Genomic DNA, 23213 nt, shown 5'->3' with positions numbered 1-23213 from the left:
AACAATAAAGCTATTTTAAAAAACACTTTCTTAAAACTAACAAATCACCTCTAAATAAAAAGTAAATATATGGAAAAGTCAAACTGAATGTGTTTTCACAGGGGTTCATTTTACTTTTCTTCTTTCTACTTGATGAAAAACTTTGGGGGAAAAAATCAAGGCAATGAATTCAAGAGTCCCAATGAAATTAGATGTTGAAAATGTTTGGAAAAAATCAACATATTTCTCTGAATCGAATGTGATAGTGGAGTCAACACCTAATACCAAATTTTTATATATATAAAAATAACTATAACTCAGAAAAACATAGTTTGAGAGTAATATAAGTGAACTCACAAAAAATTTTTAAAATGTCTTTTGCTTGGGTAGGAGGAAGAGCTATGAGACTCAAAATGGAGACAGGACAGAAATGACCTTGGGAGGAAGCAGATTTGGGACAAATTGTATTCTGGACTGGAGCATTCCAATATTCTGAATTTATTCTGGCTCACCGTGTAGAGGAGAAAGGAAAGGAAGAGAAAAGAAGGAGGAGAAAGGGGCATTTCTCTCACATCAATGTTTGAATGTAAGGAAGGTACATTAAATCACTTTCCCAAACATCAATTATTTGTATATTGATATATACAAATGCTGTGTAGTTTTTGCTCTATCTTAAAAAGGAAACTTTATATTACTACCACAAATGGAAAACCTGTAAAATGTGCTACAAGGAAGATAACCTTGAAGATACTATAAAACAAACAAACAATCAAACAAAAACAACTCGGATGCCCTGGGGCGGTGGGGGTGTGTGGGGAGGGGGTTCAGTTGGTCAAGCATCCCATTCTTGATTTTGTCTCAGGTCATGATTTCAGGGTCTTGAGATCCAGTCCCAAGTCAGGCTCCGTGCTGTGCATGGACCCTGCTTAAGATTCTCTCTACTCTGTCCCCCTTCCCCTACTCATGCTCATGCTTGCTCACACACTCAAAAAAATAAAATAATAAAATAAAAACAGTATTAAAAATCTAGATAGATTTATTTGCCTCCTGACAAGCTCTGAGTCCCTGACATGTGTTTACAGTTAAAAGAGTAGATAAACTAAGTATTATAAAATTGCTAATGAACATGATACGGTGAGATTTGATAATGGAATGTGAATACAAGTTCCTTTCAAAGAAAACATGATAAAAACAGAACAAAAATATTATAAACTGTTACCTGTAGGTACTGGCAAATAAAGGGAGGTAGAAAGTGTTTACATTTAAAAGATGCATAAGATAGGGAAGTGGGTGAGGGTGAGGAATGAAACAGGAGACAGGGATTAAAGAGTACACTGACAGAGACGAACAGAGTAATGTATAGAATTGAATCATGGGCACCTGGGTGGCTCGGTCGGGTAAGTGGCTGCCTTTGGCTCAGATCATGATCTCATGGTCCTGGGATGGAGTCCTATATTGGGCTCCCTGCCCAACAGGGAGTCTGTTTCTCCCTTTCCCTCTGCCTCTCCCCCACTGCTTATGCTCATTCTCTCTCTCTCTCTCTCAAATAAGTAAATAAAATCTCAAAAAAAAAAATATTGTTGAATCACTCTGTTGTACACCTGAAACTAATCTAACACTGTATGCTAACTATACTGGAATTAAAATTAAAATCTTAAAAAAAAAAAGATGCATAAGATGAGATCTGTGAGTTTATGGCTTTCTGCCTGAGGGCACTTCCCAATACCTTGAACCAAGGGAGGAAAATTACAGCCTTATCAGTTCCAGGAAAAAGATGATAGAATTAAAAGTAAGAGAAGCTGAAAGTTTAAAGGGAAAATTTTGGAAGAAAGTTACAAAAGACTTAAGATCTAAAATGTGACTACAAACTCTGCTCAAATGAGTGTTAAATCATGAAAGCGTATGGGAGACCAGAGGAAATCCAGCTATACAGGCAAGCAGAAATTAGGTTCAGGTGTTGACTCCTGTAAGACAGAATTGGTTTTGGTGAGAGATCAGAGTTTCTTGTACCTTTGACTAAATGCCTTCCCAAAATGCATAGAGTTCAAGCTCTAGGAGTCTTACTTAGGACTGGAAAAACAACTAGAAATCTAGGGGGAGTCCACAAATCAAGGAAACCACTAAGCAGGTAAGTCCCAAATCTGAATAGAAAGTTTGTCCAAAACCTTGCCTGACAAGTAAAATTATACCGGCTGGTATGACCCTGAGGGTCAGGCTAAAATAGTAGCAGTTAATAGCCAGGAAAAACCTGTGTGGAGACATGAGGGAGACAGATTTTGCAGTTTGGGTCAGGCAAGTTAACTGCCTACTGGAACAAAACCCCTCAGAAGAACAAAATAGGAATTGCATGGATAATCTACCAAAAGTCACAAGATGAAGAAACTGAAAAGTATGAACCACTCAGAAAAGAAAGAGTCAACAGAAACATTCTGAGAGAGCTTATATACCACAATGATTTCAAAACAGCTATTATAAATATTTTGAAAGGGAAAATGGTGTTATTGAATAAACACATAGGAAATCTCAACAAACATATGGAAACTATAAGAGAAGAACTAAGTGGAAATTCTAGAACTGCTAAGCACCATAATTGAAATATTTAGTAGATGGGCTCAAGAGAAAGTCTGAAATGGTAGAATATATCAGTGAAATGTGAAGTCAAACATTAGAAATTATCCAATCCAAAAAATAAAGCAAAGAATGAAGAAAATGAAACAAAACTTCAGAAACCTAAGGGACAATATCAAAAGGTCTAACATACATGTATTGGATTCTAGAATGTGAGTGAGAAAAAGGGACAGAAAAAATACTTAAAGGAATAATGACTGTAAGCTCCCCAAATTTTGTTTAAAACATTAATTTACAAATCCAAGAAGCTCAATAAAGACCAAGTAAGATAGCCATAAAGGAAACCACACTTAGGTATATCATAGTCAGCCTTCTGAAAGTAAAAATAAAATCTTGAAAGAATCAAGATAAAAAGGGCACATTACATATCACACAGAAAAAAGGTCATTTGGAACAAGTGAAAAATTTTCCAACTGAAAAACTGGACAGTTTCTTAAAAACCTACTTCCATTTATAACAGAATAGAAAAAGCACTTAGGAATAAATTTAACAAAAGATGGTCAATATCTGCATACTAAAACTACAAAGCATTGTTGAGAGACATTAAAGAATTAAATAAATGGACAGACATTCCAAATTCATGGATTAGAAGACTTGCCATCATTAAAAAAAAAAAAAAAAGTCATTCTCTCCAAATTGATACTTGGGTTCAATAAGATCCCCCCAAAATTCCAATAGTATTTTTGTTGAAATAGTGACCTTTAATCTAAAATATACAGGAAATGCAAAGCACCTAAAAATACGAAAATAATCTAAAACAAAAGAACAATTTTGAAGGACATACATCACCAGATTTCAAGAATCACTAAAAACTACAAAAATTAAGACTGTGGTACTGAAATACTGATGTAAAATAGACATAAGAATCAACGGAAGAGAGCAAAGAGTTTAAAAATGGATCCACATGTAAATGATCACTTGATTTTTAAACAAAGGTGTCAAGGTAATCCAAAGGGGGAAGAACATTCTTCTTCTTTTTTTTTTTAATATATATATTTTTTAATTTATTTATTTGACAGGCAAAGATCACAAGTAGGCAGAGAGACAGGCAGAGAAAGAGGGGGAAGCAGGCTCCCTGCCAACCAGAGAGCCTGATGCGGGGCTCAATCCCAGGACCCTGGGATCATGACCTGAGCCGAAGGCAGAGGCTTTAACCCACTGAGCCACCCAGGTGCCCTGGGAAAAAAACATTCTTTTCAACAAACAGTTCTGGGGAAACTGGCTATGCCTATAGGAAAACATAGGGAAGCTCAACCCTTAACTCATACCATATATAAAAATTAACCTGGAAGGGATCATAGACTTAAATAGAAAAGTTTAAATCATACAATTTCTGGAAGAAAATAGCAGAAAATCTTTGTGACCTTGGCGTAAGCAAATATTCATGTCATTAAAGCATGAAACATAAAAGGAAAACTAAAACATTAGAGTTCATGAAGATAATTTAATAACTTTGGCTCTTCAAAAGACATCATTAATAAAAATAAAAGGCAAGTCATAAACTGGGGACAGATATTTGAAAAATATATGGACCTGTATCCAAAATATATATAAAGAATGTTTATAATTCAATAATATGGCAAACAATCCAACTAAAAAATAGGCAAAACATCATTAAAAAAAAAACTTCATGAAAAAGGTATATAAATGGCCAATTAGCACATGAGAAGTTGCCTAGAACAATTTATCACTAGAATGGCTAAAAGTAAAAAAAGTAATAATACCAAGAACTGGTAGAAATGTGTAGCAACTGGAACTCCCATACATTGGTGGTGAGATGCAAAATGTTTCACTTTGCAAAACAGTATGGCAGTTTCTTATAAAGTTAGACAAAATATACCCAGCAATTCCACTCCTAGGTATCTACCCAAGAAAAATGAAAACCTATGTCCACACAGACTTGCATGCAAATGTTCACGGCAACATTATTCATAATAACCAAGAACTGGAACAACTCAAATGTCCATGAAATGGTGAAGGGCTAAAAAAATTATGGTATAGTCATACAGCAGAATACTACTGGGCAATAAAAAAGAACAAACTACTTACATACACAACAATATAGTTGAAACTCAAAAACATCACACTAAGTGAAAGAAGCCACACACCGTGACAAAAGCAGATTCATGGTGACCTGCGGGGTGGGACTGGGGAAAGGGAACTGAGTGTAAAAGGGCAGGAGTTAATTTTTTGGGGTGATGTTCTAGTCTTGACTTTGGTAGTGGTTACCCAACTGTATGCCAAAACTCATCAATATGTATACTTAAAAATGGGCGAATTTTATTAAAATTCATTATATTCATCCTCCATTATAAATTCTACCTCAATCAACTGTGGGGAAAAAACCTCATACAATACACAGTAGCATTTCTCCTTGACTAATTATAATTTTAAAATAATTGATAAATAACTATAAATAATTGATAAATAAAATAACTGATAAATAACTAGTTTTTTAATAAGAGTATTTGACACATCAAGAAAAAATATATATAAAACTTGGAAAAAAGACAAAGGGAGGGTTGTATGTCCTTTTAGTGTCATACTGGAGGACTGCTTAAGAGGCCATGTAGAAATACTTAAATCTCAAGGAAAATATCTTGTATCTGACTCTCCTATTACTGTTGATTGAAGGCTAAATGCTGTGAAATTTGTAACTTGCAGATTTTTGGATCTAACAGAAATGCAAATGATTTCTGTTTAGAAGATAACCTCAAAGGTGATTGGTTTACTGCCTTGGTTATCAATTAGTTTCGAATCTGACTTGCAATACTCTTTAACATTCTTTTTCAAATGCCTATAAATACCTAAGTCTTCAAATGCTCTTTGAACAAATTTTTTCCCTTATATCTCTTGCCAAAGAGCTCAAAACTTTTGACACAAGTTTATTCTGTAGTTGTATAAAATCATGTTTTTAATTTCTTAAGAATCATATTCTGGGGATGCCTGGGTGGTTCAGTCGGTTAGGCATCTACCTTCAGCTCAGGTCATGATCCCGGGGTCCTGGGATCGAGTCCTGCATCAGGACTCCCTGCTGAGCAGGGAGCTTGCTTCTCCCTCTGCCTTCACCATTCCCCCTGCTGGTACTCTCTTTCTCTCTCTCTCTCTGACAAATAAATAAAATCTTAAAAAAGAAAAAAAAAAAAGAATCATACTCTGATTACTATTGCATAATGCTTCGTTTGAATGTCACTTGAAATCACCTCAGGCACACACTGATATAAGTCTCACATTTTGAGAAACCCATTATGTTACACCTGAAGTGAAAATATGGAGGATTATTTCTCAGAACACTGCACTTTTTAAAATAATTTTTTATTATTCTGTGTTAGTGTCAGGATTTGGGAATCCTGATGGAGGAGGCTCCTTTTTTCTTTTTTTCCATGTTGCAGCCTACCATGTAGACTTACAGAGCTAACTCCTCACCCCTTGCATTAAAGACTTTAAAATGCTACCTCTTCATTAAAGTGAGACTTGATTTTATCTTAGAAATCAGTACTTTGTTTCTTGGATATTTCTTCTTCGTCTCCAACTTCATCTTCAGTGACCTCAGATCCAGTGGTATATTCTTCTTCTTCTGAAAATAATGATTGTTGTTTCTGAATTAAAAAACAAAACAAAACAAACACACCCTTTAAAAAACATAGTATTAACACATTTCTTATGGATTCTTTCAAACACATTTATCTAAATTTATTTTGGATAAATAAATTTTTTTCAAACACGCTTTTCTAAATGAGCCACACAAGATCTGATAAAGTAATAAATGCCTAGTGTAACATTTGGGAAATGGACATACGAATTTCTATGTTTAGGATAAAGTCACATTACATTAAACATTTTTTTAAAAGATTTTATTTATTTGACAGAGAGAGACACAGCAAGAGAGGGAACACAGCAGAGGGAGTGGGAGAGGGAGAAGCAGTCTCCCCGAGGAGCAGGGAGCCTGACCCGGAGCTTGATCCCAGGATCCTGGGATCATGACCTGAGCCGAAGGCAGATGCTTAACAACTGAGCCACCCAGGCGCCCCTACAATAAACATTTTTATATTATTTCCTTCACATATCCTAGCAGAGTGATGGGCACATAAAGGTCCTCAGCATTTGTCAAACTGCACCTTTATCACTCAACTGAATGTATGTTCCTTGATATTAAGATTAAATTAAAATATAATAATTGCCATTATCAAAGTAGTCTCATAAGCAAGTACAGGTACACATTCTCTGGATAAATGTGGTCCTGGATTACTCCACAATAGCTGCATCAGCTTCCTGTTTCTGCCTACCCACCCCACTTTCTGCCATCACTGATCCAAATTTCAGTTGCATTCTTGTGAATATTGGTGGCAGATGGCAGAGTAGTGGCATATAGGTAAAAGAAAAAAAAAATCAACCAACCAAACAAACAAATTTCGCCTGGAATTTAATAGATTTGTTTTTTTGTTCTATGTCTTAATGTGACTTAAATGTGAATTTTAGAAGTCATTAGGGACACTTAAGGAGTATACAACAAGATAACAGAGTATATGTCTATTTTAAACAATGGCATTTTCAGTAAGTGCAAAATTACAGAAGCTGAAAGGATAACTGATTTGAACTAAGATCTGTAAAATAAAATACTGGTAAGATTCTATTAAACTAAACTTTAATTGTGGAAGAAAAAGATCCATGAAAGTGGAATACATTTGCTTACTTACCAGTTGCAGAGTCCAATTTTTCAGTGACAAAAACTATAAGAAAGACAAAGGAATAGATTAATAAATCTGCATCTACCCAGACTGCAGCTCCTTATTTTTATGTGGAGACTGTGGAAGAACTGAAAAAAGCTGCAAGTATAATTCCTTTCCAGGTTGAAACATAACTTAAAAATCAGGCTGAAAATGATGTATTACAAATTTTTTGTATCTGCTGCCTAGAGAAAATGTTTACAAAAAAAAAAAAAAAAGAAGAAGAAGAAGAAGAAGAAAGAAAATCAATACTTCCCAGTGTCATTTCCAAAGGATAAGCAAATCACATGTAGAGATAATCTAACTTATTTTCTGAACTATTTCAATCACTTTTTTTTTAAAGGACGCATTTGTTTGCTTGAGAGAGAGAATGAGAGAGCACAAGCAGAAGGAGAGAGAATCTTAAGCAGACTTTGTGCAGAGTGTGACTCGGGGCTTGATTTCATGACTCCTAGATCATGACCTGAGCTGAAACCAAGAGTTGGACACATAACTGAATAGGCCACCCAAGGGCCTCTTCAATTACTTCTTAATGTTTGTATTTTTACTATAAGTTAAGGAACCAGATTATATATGGATATTCAAGAAATCTAATTTGCTATTTGGTATATAATTCATAAATGAATGTTAGTGATTGAATATTTATAGACATTTGAAGTTTACAATGCATTTTACATGGAATATTTCACTTTGTCAAGTAAATGCTACCTCAGCCAATACAAAGCCCAGAAGTTCACAGGCAGTTGGAGATTCCCTGGTTGTCAGTAACAAGTATCAAAAAAATCAAAGCTATCCAGCCATCTGAAAAATAATTGTTTTGAAACCTTGCAAAAACTAAATGAATTCCTGATTACAATTTAAAAAAAGGAATTTTGTACCAAAAGAAATTTATAAAATTAGGAGAGGACAAAATATCCCATTCACTCTATCTTTAATTCTCAAATTATTAGTTGTCCATAATAAAACCTCTGAAGACCATGTTAAATTTTTCCCCCAAATTTAAGTTGATTAGTTATTAGTTGAGGGCAAGGAACATGTCCTATTACCTTTAGAGTCCTACTAACTCAGCATAATACCTTGTTGTTATGATCAGGTAGTCAGTAAATGCTTATCAAGCAAATACTTTATTAGCACCACACTCTAACCAACTGAGCTAATTGGCCACCCTTCAACCAAATTTTTTTTTTTTTAAGATTTTATTTATTTGTCAGAGAGAGAAAGGGAGCGAGAGCGAGCACAGGCAGACAGAATGGCAAGCAGAGACAGAGGGAGAAGCAGGCTCCCTGCTGAGCAAGGAGCCCGATGTGGGACTCGATCCCAGGACGCTGGGATCATGACCTGAGCTGAAGGCAGCTGCTTAACCAACTGAGCCACCCAGGCGTCCCTCAACCAAATATTTTAACCCACTGAGCCACCCAGGTGCCCCTCAACCAAATATTTTTTTTTTTAAAGATTTTATTTATTTATTTGACAGAGAGAGATCACAAGTAGGCAGAGAGGCAGGCAGCGAGAGAGGAGGAAGCAGGCTCCCTGCAGAGCAGAGAGCCCGATGTGGGACTCGATCCCAGGACCCTGAGATCATGACCTGAGCTGAAGGCAGTGGCTTAACCCACTGAGCCACCCAGGCGCCCCTCAACCAAATATTTTAATTTAAATTTAAACCAATTACATTTCTGTTAAAGATTAAATGTCATCAGTTGTTTATATCAGTAAAGAATAAGTGAAACAGCTACTCACAGCATTGAGCTCCACACTTTTGGGGCCCCATGGTGTATTTGGCTCCAGTAAAACATCACAATCTAGACTCTTTTCATCACAGGGACCAACCCCAAAATCACTTAAAAGAAAAAGACATTTTATGGAGAAATATTCAATTTCATAAGAAGTGAAATGCCAATGATATCTTTTTTATTGTAAATATTTTATAAATCACTCTTTAGAAACATAGTTCTTGAGCATAAAGTATGTCACCTCAACATTGCTTGATTCATCTAGTGATTCCCCCAGCAGAAGACACTGCCCATAGGGGAGCACCACGGCACTACCAAACACTTGCCAGGTTGTGAAACGGGCTGCTATGACTGGTACTTCTGTGAGAAAAGGCCTTCATTAAAGGGTCCCCTACTCCCCCACCTGACCGCCTGCTGCAACTGCAAAATGACAGAAGTGACTTCAGAAATGACTAAACTCAAGGAGTTCAAATTTATGCAAGATGACCTCAACGACTGACTTTTTTTTCTAGTTGCATCAATCAGGCATTTAAGAAGGGCTTAAGTAACTTGGGCAAAGAAAAAACCCTCAAAAAAGGAATTGCGGGCCCCAAACTTTCAATCACCAAAGACTCCTTTTATTCATTTTTCTTCCCCTTGGACCTCCAATATTTTGAAGTATTTTTTCTACCAAGTAAACACCTGCTTTCTCTGAATGGGAGCTAACATATAATTTCAGTAAGCTTTCTGAAATGATGTAAACGACCAGGGGATTGATTTGGGGAAACACTAGAGAATGGAGGATTCTGATATGTGAAGCATACATAAAGCTGCAGCACAGTGTCCCCCCTCTGCCCTTACCTAACTGTATCTTTAGAAAAAGGCACAACGATGACATCTTTGTGTTTGTGGAGATCGTCCAGTATTTTAGCAGTTGGGCAGGATGGCAAATCTCCACCTTCACCTTGATCCTCAAGAGCAGCCACATGGTCCTTCACTTTACAACCCTGTGTCATAAGAGACACTAAATTAGAGAGGTTGTTTGTTATAGAAATGTTCCTGTAAAGATGATTGTATGATTTTGTTCTTCTTTGCCTGGCAATATCGTCATAGCAACCATTTTACCACTTTTTTTTTTTTTTAGAGATTTTATTTATTTTTTTGTCAGAGAGAGAGAGTGAGCGAGCACAAACAGACAGAATGGCAGGCAGAGGCAGAGAGAGAGAAGCAGGCTCCCCACTGAGCAAGGAGCCCGATGCGGGACTGGATCCCAGGACACTGGGATCATGACCTGAGTTGAAGGCAGCTGCTTAAACCACTGAGTCACCCAGGCATCCCAGATTTTATTCATTTTAGAGAGAGAGAATGTACATGGACGAACAGGGGTATAGGCTGAGGGACAGGGAGAGAGAGAGAATCTTAAGCAGAGTCCACGCTGAGAACAGAGCCTGATCTCATGACCCTGAGACCATGACCTGAGCCAAAACCAAGAGTCAGATTGTTACAGGGCACCTAGGTGGCTCAGTGGGTTGGGCGTCTGCCTTCCGCTCAGGTCATGATCTCAGGGTCTAGGGTCAATCCCTGCATCAGGCTCCCTGCTCTGCGGTGGGGCCTGCTTCTCCCTTTCCTGTTCCTCCTGCTTGTGCTCTCTCTCTCTCTCTCTGTGTCAAATAAGTAATAAAATCTTAGAAAAAAAGAAGGGTCAGATGCTAACCCCACTGAGCCAAACGTGCCCCATGTCATGTTTTAATAGTTTATTTATTTATTCTTTAAAAAAGATTTTATTTATTTATTTATTTATTTGACAGAGAGAGAGAGAGAGAGAAAAAGCAGGAGAGTACAAGCCAGGGAAGTGGCAGAGGGAGAGGGAGAAGCAGACTCCCCTTTGAGCAGGGAGCTCAACTTGGGGCTTGATCCTACAACCCTGGGATCATGACCCAAGTGGAAGGCAGTTGCTTAACCAACTAAGCCACCTAGGCCTCCCATTTTTTATAGTTTTTAATTCTCTACCAAAAATTTCCAAGCTTAGCTTCTATCAACTTAAACTAGCAATCTTCTTTATTTTATAGTCTGTGTCAATAATTCCAATATTTATAGTTTCTGTGGCATAGATTCTACTGTTCCCCTTCTTGGTAACCTACTTCAATCTATGTCAGGTTATCTTTCCATGTTGAATATTTTATTAAAAAATTGTTTGTAGCAATAATTTGAGGTGTAGAATAAGGTTATTTTTCCACCAAAGAGAATTTTTACTGCTTTTGCTAGGTGTCTGGGAACAACAGCAATCCAAGATGACCTTAATCCAAATTCAGAACTTGAAATTTCCTAGGCCATGCAACTGAATCAAAGCCAGCTGCTGGCTGGGTGTTACCCAGGCAAAGAATAGTTTATTTCTGATTTAATCTATTTTCTTTGGATCCCAGCTGAAAGTGTAAGGATGGAACTGTTATTCATTACTAACTCCATTCCTCCAGATCCTTTCCAGACTGGTATTTGCTCCCAGGGCAAAAATGGTCCCGAGTGCTGGCTCCCTTAGGTTTCTATCATTTCCTATACCTTAACACTAATTCCTTATTATCTTATTAGCTTTTTTGATACTTTCAATTTAATCTTTATAGTTATATATCATCTACCTTTTTTAGTTGCCTTTTGATGGGAGGAATGGTCTGAATTACTAGGTCTGCCATTACTGGAAACATAAATCATCATATAAACTATTTAGATTTTGCTTAGCCTAAGAAATAACCTCAACAATATCCATTATGTCACATAAAGATTTATCATACAGTTTAATTACTATTTATTCCTCAACTGTCTCATGATGAATGGAATATAAGGGGTTAATTCAACCAGTAAATAGGCAATAACAAGACAATGAGTTACAACTTTTAGTATTGTTTACAACAATGTGAACATGATAGTTAAAACAGAAACACCATTCCACAAAGAAATCAATGACTAAAAATCATATTACTGCAAAATATAACAAAACCATGAATTAATAAAAGTCCTGGGCCTATCAAAGCTAATTCCATTTCATTTACGGTGTCATACCTGATTTAAATAGCTTTGTACGCAAACCATCTACCTAACATTAAATACAAACATTATGTGGGTAACCTATTACCTCATCAATAAAATTTCTGACTAATCGAAGTTGGTGACTGACTGTAAATATAACAAACTACCTTCCAGCTTAAATCTCATGATCCACCATTTCAATAACATTCATGTTAATACCCCAAATTCCTTCGCCCTAAATCTCATCATACCCACCTGGTAAAACCTCAGTGACCCACTGTTTTCACATTTGCACTCAAGCAGCTTAGCCCTGCTGGAGAGAGTCACATAAAAGGTATGCTGGATTTCATTGTGAATTTAGGATTACCAAACTCCAATGGGCTCTCAAATTGCTTAGGAACCTACAGCCTTTCTCTGGGAAATTCACTCTCATGTTTTCCAAAAAGACTATTTCAAACCTTGAATACTTGCTTCAAACCTTGGAAGAACCTTCCCTTTCCCCTCTCAATCTTAGCAGATGGCTTTTCCCTCATACTTTAGAGATAAGAGGAAAGGCATTAGATTGGAAAGAATGCATCCATATGATAAAAACACAATTTTACTAATAACCGCAAACACCCTACTCTTTCTTTACTGTTCCAATAGAGGAACTGCCCTTCTTCTCATCTAAACTAATACTGCCTCATAACCATATATCATCAACCTCTCCTCCTCAACTGGATCTCCCACCGACTTTAAAAAAGATCTCTAATATTAAAACAAAATAAAGCAGAAACAATAACCAAATACCTATAGTATAATACTGATTTAGCTTCTCCATTCTCCAATTTCCCAAAAGAGCTGCTATTCATACTGCCCACATTTGTTCTTCCACAACCCATACCAATCTGGCTTTGGTATCTAGTACTCCAACAAAACAGTTCTTCACACATGAATTCCAGGTTACTTTACCATAGTTAAAGGACAGATTTCTTTCATTATTTTTTCTGACTTCTTGGCAATATTTGGCATCATGGACTACTTTCTCTTTCTTCAAATACTACTCCTTTGATTTTCAGGACAACATCCTTGGTTTTCCTTCTATTATTCCTGCCGCTCCTGATCTTTGTCTTTTGTAGGCGTGTGCTTTGCTATCCAGCCATTAAATTCTGGGAGTTTCTCTAGACTTCTCTGTAGGCTTTCTGCTCTTCTTATGCTCACCTAGACCTGCTGGTTTCAATTCTCACTTATGTGCAAAAAAACTTAAAATTATCACCTCCAGGTAGCCAATTCTCTGAACCCCAAACCCCACATATCTAACACTCTTTGCCTGGTTGTCTCCTAAAACACCTCAATCTCAAAATGTCCAAAACAGAACACCTCAATCTCAAAATGTCCAAAACAGAACTCATGAGCAGTAGCACAAGCAAGAAACTGAGTTATTCTCGACTTTTTCCTCTGTGATATAATCCATCAAGCCATTTCAGTTTTACCTTCTAAATTCTGAATTCATCTTTACAACCCTGGGCCAAGCTATCACCATCTTTAAGACTAAGCAGTAACTACTGTCATACCTGATGACACTTAATATTCCTAAGCCAGTCTCCACACTGCAACTTATCTTCAAAACCCCAAATTTAAAAACAAAAAACAAAACAAAAAAAACCATGGCCTACAAGCTCCCGTCCCTGCATTGCCTAACACCTACCTACCTTGCCAGCCTTTTCTTAAACTGTTTTTTATAACAGGCAGCTTTGTTCAGTCTTTTTCATTCACTGTGTTCCTTCTGGCCTAGGTGTTCAGACTATGCCCCTCTTTTTTTTTTTTTTTTAAATTTTTTTTTTTTTTTTAAGATTTTATTTATTCATTTGACACAGAGAGATCACAAGTAGGCAGAGAGGCAGGCAGAGAGAGAGAGAGAGGAGGAAGCAGGCTCCCCGCGGAGCAGAGAACCCGATGCGGGACTCGATCCCAGGACCCTGAGATCATGACCTGAGCCGAAGGCAGCGGCTTAACCCACTGAGCCACCCAGGCGCCCTATGCCCCTCTTTTTTGCCTCACAAACTCCTACCCACCCTTCAGATTTCAACCGAATGCCAACTCCTTAACTTCAATGCCCAGTTCAGACCAGCCTATTATAGACATTTATGGCCCTGCATACTTCTTCAAACATTTCTTTGCATGCTTTTTTGCCCCTCTTTTGATTCTACTGCATGAGCTATAAGCTCTACAAAGGGAGAAACTATTTAATTTTACAGAAATTAGATTATTCTCTGCCTTGCACAGTGTGACATAACTGTGGTACTTTATAAATAACTGTTGTATGGATGAGGAGGAGGAAGAGCTTTAGGTTATTTTCCTCCACTGATGAAATTTAATTACATAACATTTTCAAAAGTGTTAGTTATCAAGGACTCTAACCTACAGCAATACTCACATATTGTAACAAGATATATGTATAAGGATGTTCATTACAACACACAAATACCATCAATCTGGAAACAACCTAAATGTTCATTGATAGGAGGCTGGTTAAATAAATTGTGATATATGCACGGCTTAGGATATTATGCAACAGTAAAAGAAATGACAGAAAGATAACCTAGGTGTATTGCTGATTGAAAAGGGCAAGTTACAGAATAATATGAACAGTATGATCTTATTTCCAATATAAAAAACTGCATATAATTTGTGCTTGAAATGTACAAAACAGGGGTGCCTGTGTGGCTCAGTTGGTTAAGCGTCTGTCTTTGGCTTAGGCCATGATCTCAGGGTCCTGGAATCAAGCCCTGCATTGGGCTCGCTGCTCTGTGGGGAGCCTGCTTCGCCCTCTCCCACTGCCCCACTCCCAGCTTGTATGCATGCTCTCTCTCAAATAAATAAAATCTTGAAAAGAGAGAAGGCAAGAAAACTTAATATTAAAAAAAAGAAAAATTGTATAAAATGGAGTCTGAAAGGAAACTGTTAACTGTGGTTACCTCTAAGAAAAGATGCAGAACAAGGGAATGGTATAAAGGAACTTCTACTTTTAACTATACATATTTTTGTATTGTTTAAATTCTTTCCTATATGAATGTATCATTTTTATGCTTTAAAAACAACAAAAGGAGGAAAGATTAAATAGACAGTGCAGTGAGCACTGTAACTACAAAAGGGCAACATCCAAAATTTACCTTGCTGGCTCAACTGGAGGAGCATGAGACTCTTGATCTTGAGGTTGTAAGTTTTAGCCCCATGTTGGGTGTAGAGATTACTTAAAATAATAAAATCTTTTTTAAAAATAAAATCTTTGAAACAACAAAAAACCAAAATTTACCTTTGTAAGCTGAGTGGGATCAAACCGAAGAACCTTTTGGTTACAGCAGGGATAAATACCAGTGCCAACAGTACTCAGTGAACTTGATGCGGTAGGATAAACCACTGTTTCTGAGTGATATTGACAATGTGAAAATTCTATACAGAGGAAAGCCTGAATAAAAGAAATATATAAAATCAATTATTATTCCCACAATAAAATTCTACATCCCCAAAAATTTTACTCAGGACTACAAAATGTATGTTCCATTTATTTTCTTTTTAATTTTTAAAAAGTATTTTATTTTTTTTTATTTGGGAGAGCAAGAGAGCACGAGCAGGGGGAAGCGTAGAGGGAGAGGAGAAGCAGACTCTGTGCTGGGCAGGGAGCCCAGATGAGCACTTGATCCCAGAAAACTTGGATCATGACCTGAGCTGAAGGCAGATGCTTAACCGACTGAGCCACTCAGGTGCCCCTGTATATTCCATTTAAATAACACGTACAGAAAAGGCAAATCTCTAGAGACACAAAGTAGATTAGTTGGTTACCTGGGGTTGGAGATAAATTGGGGAATGGCAGGAAATGGAAACAATGGATCATTTTTGGAATGGTGGAAATGTACTAAAATTGGATGGTGGTGATAGATGAACAACTCTGTAAACTTACTAAGAATCAGTGAATCATACACTTAAAATAAATGAATTTTATGGCAGGTAATTACACCTCAATGAAGCAAAGCAAAAGCAAAACACTTTACTCAAAATTTAGGTGCATTAAATTGATCTCGATGTACATCTAATTTTAAAAATAGCTAATCAAATAAAAAGTTTTCCAATGAAAAAATGAAATAAAATTTGCCTCACTTGATTATTCTTAGACATATATTTTAAGGTAAATATTTAGCACCAACGTTAATGAAAACTATGTGATAACTCTGAATAGCTGAATAGTTGAATTTTAATAATAAAATTAATAGTTTTCAGATATGTTTACAAGTTGATAAAATAAAGAACAACATTAACAATTTTAAGCACTTATTTTAAACATAAAAGCAATAAAAGATAGTCCATAATTCCAAATTCTTAGTCATTAGTTCCAATTATGATTTTTAAACAATTTTTAATTTAATTTTGAGTCTAGGAGTGCCTGGGTGGCTCAGTCACTTAAGCACCCAACTCTTGGTTTCAGCTCAGGTTGTGATCTCAGGGTCCTCAGACTGAGTCCCAGATCAGGCTCTGTGCTCGGCAAGAAGTCTATTTGAGGATTTTCTCTTTTCCTCTGCCCTTTGCCCCTGTACTCTCTCTCTTTCTACGATAAATAAATCTTTAAAAAATTTTTTGAGTGATAATAGCTATAAGGTGCACTCTCATACACAAAATATTTTACATCTGAAATATTTTACGAGTTTATAAACTCTCCATAAGAAATACTGTAAATCAATATTCAATTTGCTATAAAGAAGTGCAAAAGTCCCTCATACTTTCTGTGTTCCAACAGGCTAAACAAGTCAGATTTTAGAAGCTTGAAATCCTTGATTATTAGTGCTAGTCCATTGTAGGGAGTATCTACTAAATATCTACCAAGTTTAAAAAACAAACAACCTCCCTCCTGCACCCCAAACCTAACCTAACAACAAAGAGTGCTGGTGAGGGTGTGGAACAACTGGAACTCTCACACAGAGCTGGCAAGGATGCAAAATGACTCAAGGACTTTGGGAAACTAAGCGTCATAAATGTTAAGCTTACATTTACCACACAATCCAGAAATCCTACTTCTAGGTAATAACTCAAGAGAAATGAAAACCTATGTTCATATGAAAGCCTGTATGGAAATGTTTATGGTTGCTTTTTTCATAATAGCTCTAAACTAGAAACACTATAAAATCCTTCACAAGTGAGTGGATCAACATACTGGGATACATTTACACAATGTAGCACAAAGAAGAAATAAACGGACACATAAAGCAATATGGATAAACTTCAAATACATTTGCTAAGTAAAAGAAGCCAGATCAAAAAGCTAAATACAGTATGATTCTATGTATATGACATTCTGGAAAAGGCAAGTAAACAGGGACAGTAAGCCGATCAGTGCTGCCAGAGGCTGGGATGGAAGAAGAAATGAGAAGAGGTCCAGAGAAATGTCTAGGCTGATGGAAGTGGCTTATGCTTTGACTGTGGTGGTAGTTACATGACTGTATGTGTTTGTCAAACCTCATAAAAAAGGATGAATTTTACTGTATAAGGATAAATTTTACTAAATGAATGCTATATTTCAACAAATCCAATCAAAAAAATTGCGGAAATTGGGAGTCCATCGGGTAGAAATTCACATAGTTTGAAAAAACTCACCATGATAGGTTTGATAAGCTGTTCTATCTTCCATTTACTGAAAACTTTTACTCAGGTGAGAGAGAAAGTTACGGGGGGCAGGGAGACATTAGGCACTTATAAAAAAATTTATGTAGAACATTCTGGATTTATACCTAAGACTGATTAGGAATGACTGTGACTTACAAAGATCTACTTATTCTATAAAAGGATTTATTACAGCTACCTTCAAATAATAAGCTTTCTTATGCTTTTATTACAGATTTCATTTATTAAACAAAATGAACAAAATCTTTTAATCTTTTTGGGAACACAACTGCTATAATAAGAAGAGCACATATCAATAGTACCATATCTACAAAGTGCTTCTGAGTTTCTAAAGAAATTAATGGGCTAACAGAGAAACAGTTTGGCCCAAAATAATTGAAGGTTGTAAGAATTTAGATTTTTTGTTTCCCACTGAAAAAATGGATTTGGTCACTTAAAACCTGTTGATTTTCTAAAAATTAGACAAAGCATGATTGTTTCAGTAATGAAAATAAAGAGGAGGTTGAAGATACACAGTAAGAGAGACAAAACCAGATACAAGCAATGTTTAATAGTGCCACTGTTTTTATCACTAGTTTCTTTAAAAAAGATGTCATATATTGTCCAAACACACCCAAACATACTACTTAAACAGCCTATGTTTAAAAAGCCTGCTCTGCTGGCCGGGAATCTGGCTGGTGCAGTTGGTACAGCATGGAATGCCTGATCTCAGGGTTGAGTTTGGCCCCAAACTGGATATAGAGATTACTTAAAAACAAAATGTTAGGGGCGCCTGGGTGGCTCAGTCGTTAAGCATCTGCCTTCAGCTCAGGTTGTGATCCCACAGTCTGGGGATAGAGCCCTGCATTGGGCTCCCTGCTCAGTGGGAAGCCTGCTTCTCCCTCTCCTGCTCCCCCTGCTTGTGTTCCCTCTCTTGCTGTCTCTCTCTCTCTCTGTGTCAAATAAATAAATAAAATCTTAAAAAAAAAAAAAATCTTAAGAGTTTGCAGGCAAAATATTAATTCTTTTTTTTTTTTTTTTTTTTTTTTTAAAGATTTTACTTATTTGACACAGAGAGAGAGAGAGATCACAAGTGGGCAGAGAGGAAGGGGAAGCAGGCTCCCTGCTGAGCAGAGAGCCAGATGAGGGGCTCAATCCCAGGACCCTGAGATCATGACCTGAGCGGAAGGCAGAGGCTCAACCCACTGAGCCACCCAGGTGCCCCCAAATATTGATTCTTTAAAAAAAAAAAAAGAAAGAAAGAAAACCTCACCTGATAACATCTTGAACAAGTTAGCCAGTTGACTGTTCCCCACAAGCGCCAATATACATCTCTCCAAGATTTTAATTCTTCAAAAAGACTATTCAAATACTCATGAACATCCCAAGTCTTATCCCTGGAGAAAAGAGCCTCAATTATTCTATTATTTTACAAGCAAGTAATAAAAACAATTTGTTTTAAGCAAATGTTTTTAAATTTGTGTCTTATTTCCAAAAACATTCTCCAAATGATAGCTGTGGGATGGACTACATTGAATAGTAGAAAAAATCTCATTTGGGAGTTTATTTATTCTCTTTTTCTGTGGACAACAGGAAAAGATACAAAGACTGAATGCCAAATTATTTTGCTAAGCTAAATTAAATATATTTTGAACATGCTAACAGTTGGGACTTAGGCATATGATGCTAAATAGAACCTTTATTCTAATTGTACATATTGTAAAATAAGTTACTAACCATTGGTGATTCTAAACATTTCTTTATATTATTTTCAAAAGGCATTTTCAAGTAATTGAGTAATACAGTAATATAAAATCAGGTCTTGGTAACACACATTTTGAAGTTAATATAAACTTAAAAAATAGCAAAGGCTTAAAACCCGATTTGCTATGTCCATATGTAACTCCAGTTCCTGTTTTTTCCAAGTCCCTTAATCATTTTGAGCTTTGCTATCTTTGTCCTTATTCAACAAAAAACAAAATATCATGATGTTATTACAAATTGCATAGGCACATCTGCTTTAATTAAAGACAACTTAAAAAAATGTCATCAACAGCTGACTTATAAATAAAACAACAAAATAAACTTATAAACAAAATAACAATAACAATAAAAATAAACAATAAACAAAATAAAACTTATAAATAAAACAACAAAAATGGATGTTGAAGTCAATACCAAGTTTTTCACATAAATAGTTATTGCTGTCAGAATGGAAATATTTTCTGAAAGGTGAAATCAAGTCTCAAGACAAAACATAACCCCATGTGCTTATAATAACCAATAAAGATTCCCCTGATTATTGTATGAAGAGAAAAATGAAAAATTTTAAACATGTCTCAAGGGGCACCTGGCTGGCTCAGTCAGAGGAGCATATGACTCTTGATCTCAGGGTCATGAGTTTGAGCTCCATGTTGGGTGCAGAGATTACTAAAAAAAAAAAAAACTTGAAAAAAAATGCTTAAAAAATAAGCATGACTGTAATATTAATAATAGGGTTAAATGTGTTTCCCTATATTTGTTTTAATGTTTAAAATATGAAACTTAACATTTATACTATTTTTTCCTTTAACAAAAGTACTGTACATTTTTAACATAGAAAAAAAAGAACAAAATTAAAAGCATCCATAATATTATCACTTAAAGGTAACACCACTGTTTACAATTTAGTGAATGTTTCTAGTTTTATGACTTTTTTCACTTAATTCACTATTAACAACTTGCTTTGTAAGTATACATACTTTGACAATATTATTCTCAAAGGCTGCACATTAAGATATATAGATATAGATATATTTATATAGATATATTACTACATGGATGTATTTTAGTTCATTTAATCATTTGGATGTTTCCCTTTTCTTTCATATCTAAACAATATAGCAATAGGTTTTCTTGTTGAGTGTTTTCACAAATCTAATATTACTTCTGTGGATAAATTCCTAGCAGAAATTTATTTATTTATTTTTATTTATGTATTTTTAGAGAATAAATACATTTCAGAATTCTTGCTTTTCTGAGATTTTATACCAATTTACAATACTCTTCCCTCTACCGAGAATGAGAAGTAGTTTTGAATTTAAAGGGGAATAAAATAGGGCTACATATTAATGGAATAATAACGAAGTATAAAGAATAAATAGATTAGGGAATATCCAATTTTATTTTTTTATTTTTTAAGATTTTCTTTATTTATTTGACAGAGAGAAAGACACAGCAAGAGAAGGAACACAAGCAGGGGGAGTGGGAGAGGAGAAGCAGGCTCTCCGCCGAACAGGGAGCCCAAGGTAGGGCTCGATCCCAGGACACTGGGATCATGATCTGAGCCAAAGGCAGACGCTTAATGACTGAGCCACCCAGGCACCCCAGGAATAACCAATTTTAAAGACAATTTCCTCATTTACCAAAATTTATCTGAAAATAAATACGGTTCTCTGTCAAATTCAATATAATGTTTGTACCAAAATTTATCTGAAAATAAATACGGTTTTCTGTCAAATTCAATATAATGTTTGTATAAATAAAATCATTAGAGAAAAGAAACCATTTTAATGGCACTGACCAGAATATCTTTCAAGATTAATGCACAATAATTTTTACTATTTTGAAGTCTAAAAAATCATGAAATTTACTCAGTAAACAAAATACAGCTTTTACAAAACTTGTTTTGAAAGTATCTTTGCAAGTCAAAGCTGAATCACAATCAGAAAAAATCGTTGTTCTATACCTTGTAAAATTAGTTATGTCTTTATAAAAACACTAGTAATTCACATTTGAAAGGTGTACTTTATTTTTACTGCACCTTATGTGAATGTAGATAATATTTCCATGTTGATCCACATTGATTTTTCCAGGAATGCAAGGAATTCTTCTTTCTGTTTCTTTTGTTAAAAGTTTCTTACACAAACAGCATCTATAACACAAAGAAGACACAAAAACAAACAAGAAGAACATTTAAAATGAGGTAAAATTAAACAATTTAGCTGCATTGGATAGAATAGCAAAGAAAAACTCATCACTGTACCTGTATAACGTTGATGCATTATTCCGAGAATCTGGATTCAAGTACTCAGGATCAAAAAGTCTCTCAATCTTCTTACAAAAAAGTTTACTATTAACAACAAATGACCAACAAATTAATTTTCTATTATTTACATTATTAAAGTTACTTGCTAGTAATGAAAATAAACACTAACACTAATCTGCATATGTAGAAAATAAAATTAGTAAATCCTTGGAGAGACTCTCTTCAGGAATTTATGAAATACTTACAGTGTTCTAAGTAAGTAAACCTACTAATGATAAATGCTTAATCAAGAATATATTTGAACAAGAATATTTGATATTGGGGAACTTGAAAACTTAAGGGCCTACTAATAACTTGGTATATGATCTTTGGCAACTACTTAACCTCTCTTAACCTTGTTTTCTCATCTATAAAATGGGGCTAATAATTCCAAACTCACAAGGTTTTATGAAGGTTGAATGAACACTGTTTGCAAAGAGTGCCAGATTCAGCATTAAGCATTTGACATATGTTTATAAAAACTTTACAATTCTGTATAATGTGACTAAATTTTAAGTCTTATGTTGTTAATTCCAACTTTATATCCTGAGGCCAGATCTGGATTTATGATATTAACCCCATTTTCAAGTATTTAGGTCTCAGAATTTAGATAACTACATACCAAAAAAAATTATAAAGCCACTGTAATTAAGATAGTGTACTACTGATATAAGTAGAGACAAAGAAATCAACAAAACTGGACAGCTATATGCAAAAGAATGAAACTGGATCACTTTCTCACACCATACACAAAAGAAACTCAAAACATATTAAAAACCTAAATGTGAGACCTGATACCATAAAACTCATAGAAGAAAGCATAGGCAGTATAATTTCTTTGACATTGACATTTGCAACTTTCTTGTAACTATGAGTCCTTAGGCAAGGGAAACAAAAGCAAAAATGAACAATTGGGACTACATCAAAATATAAAGCTTTTGCACAGCAAGGAAATCATTAACAAAACAAAAAGACAACCTACTGAATGGGAGAAGATATTAACAATTGATATATCCAATACAGAGTTAATATCCAAAATATATAAAAAACTTAAAAATTCAATACCAAAAAAACTCTGTCCATGCTCCTGAATAGACATTTTTCCAAGGAGACATACAGATGGCCAACAGACATATGAAAAGATGCTCAGTATCACTAATCATCAGGGAAATCAAAATCAAATCAAAACCACAATGAGATATCACCTTACAAGTGTCAGAATGGTTCCAATAAAAAAGATAAGAAATAACAAGTGACAGCAAGGATGTGAAGGAAAAGGAACTCCTATGCACCGTTGGTGGGAATGTAAATTGGTGCAGCCACTGTGGAAAACAGATGAAGGTTGCTCAAAAGATTGAAAATAGAACCACCGTATGATCCAGTAATTCCCCTAATCTGAAAACATACATGCACCCCTATGTTTATTACAATATTATTTACAATAGCCAAGAT

General features: G+C 35.4%; 1 protein-coding gene across 7 annotated transcripts in view; it reads right to left on the bottom strand.

Moving 5' to 3' along the window:
- Positions 1 to 23213, bottom strand: part of KIAA1841 (KIAA1841 ortholog) — a 54235-nt gene that overhangs the window by 6976 nt on the left and 24046 nt on the right. For 6 of the 7 annotated variants that reach the window (XR_004287781.1, XM_032352213.1, XM_032352215.1 and 3 more), the window contains 8 exons: positions 21720 to 21806; positions 21498 to 21608; positions 18969 to 19092; positions 15360 to 15512; positions 9905 to 10050; positions 9072 to 9171; positions 7305 to 7337; positions 6107 to 6206 (listed from right to left, as the gene is read on the bottom strand). Coding sequence is in view for 6 of the 7 variants with exons in the window: in XM_032352213.1 (XP_032208104.1) it covers positions 6107 to 6206; positions 7305 to 7337; positions 9072 to 9171; positions 9905 to 10050; positions 15360 to 15512; positions 18969 to 19092; positions 21498 to 21608; positions 21720 to 21806 (854 nt within the window). In the remaining variant the exon portion in view is untranslated. The remainder of the gene's footprint in view (positions 1 to 6106; positions 6207 to 7304; positions 7338 to 9071; positions 9172 to 9904; positions 10051 to 15359; positions 15513 to 18968; positions 19093 to 21497; positions 21609 to 21719; positions 21807 to 23213) is intronic. The other variant, XM_032352216.1, reaches the window with a different exon arrangement.

This window comes from Mustela erminea, chromosome 7, assembly GCF_009829155.1.
Source record: "Mustela erminea isolate mMusErm1 chromosome 7, mMusErm1.Pri, whole genome shotgun sequence".
In the NCBI taxonomy this organism is placed as follows: Eukaryota; Metazoa; Chordata; class Mammalia; order Carnivora; family Mustelidae; genus Mustela; species Mustela erminea.
Note: the sequence above shows the minus strand (reverse complement) of the source record. Positions and strands in the feature narration are given on the sequence as shown.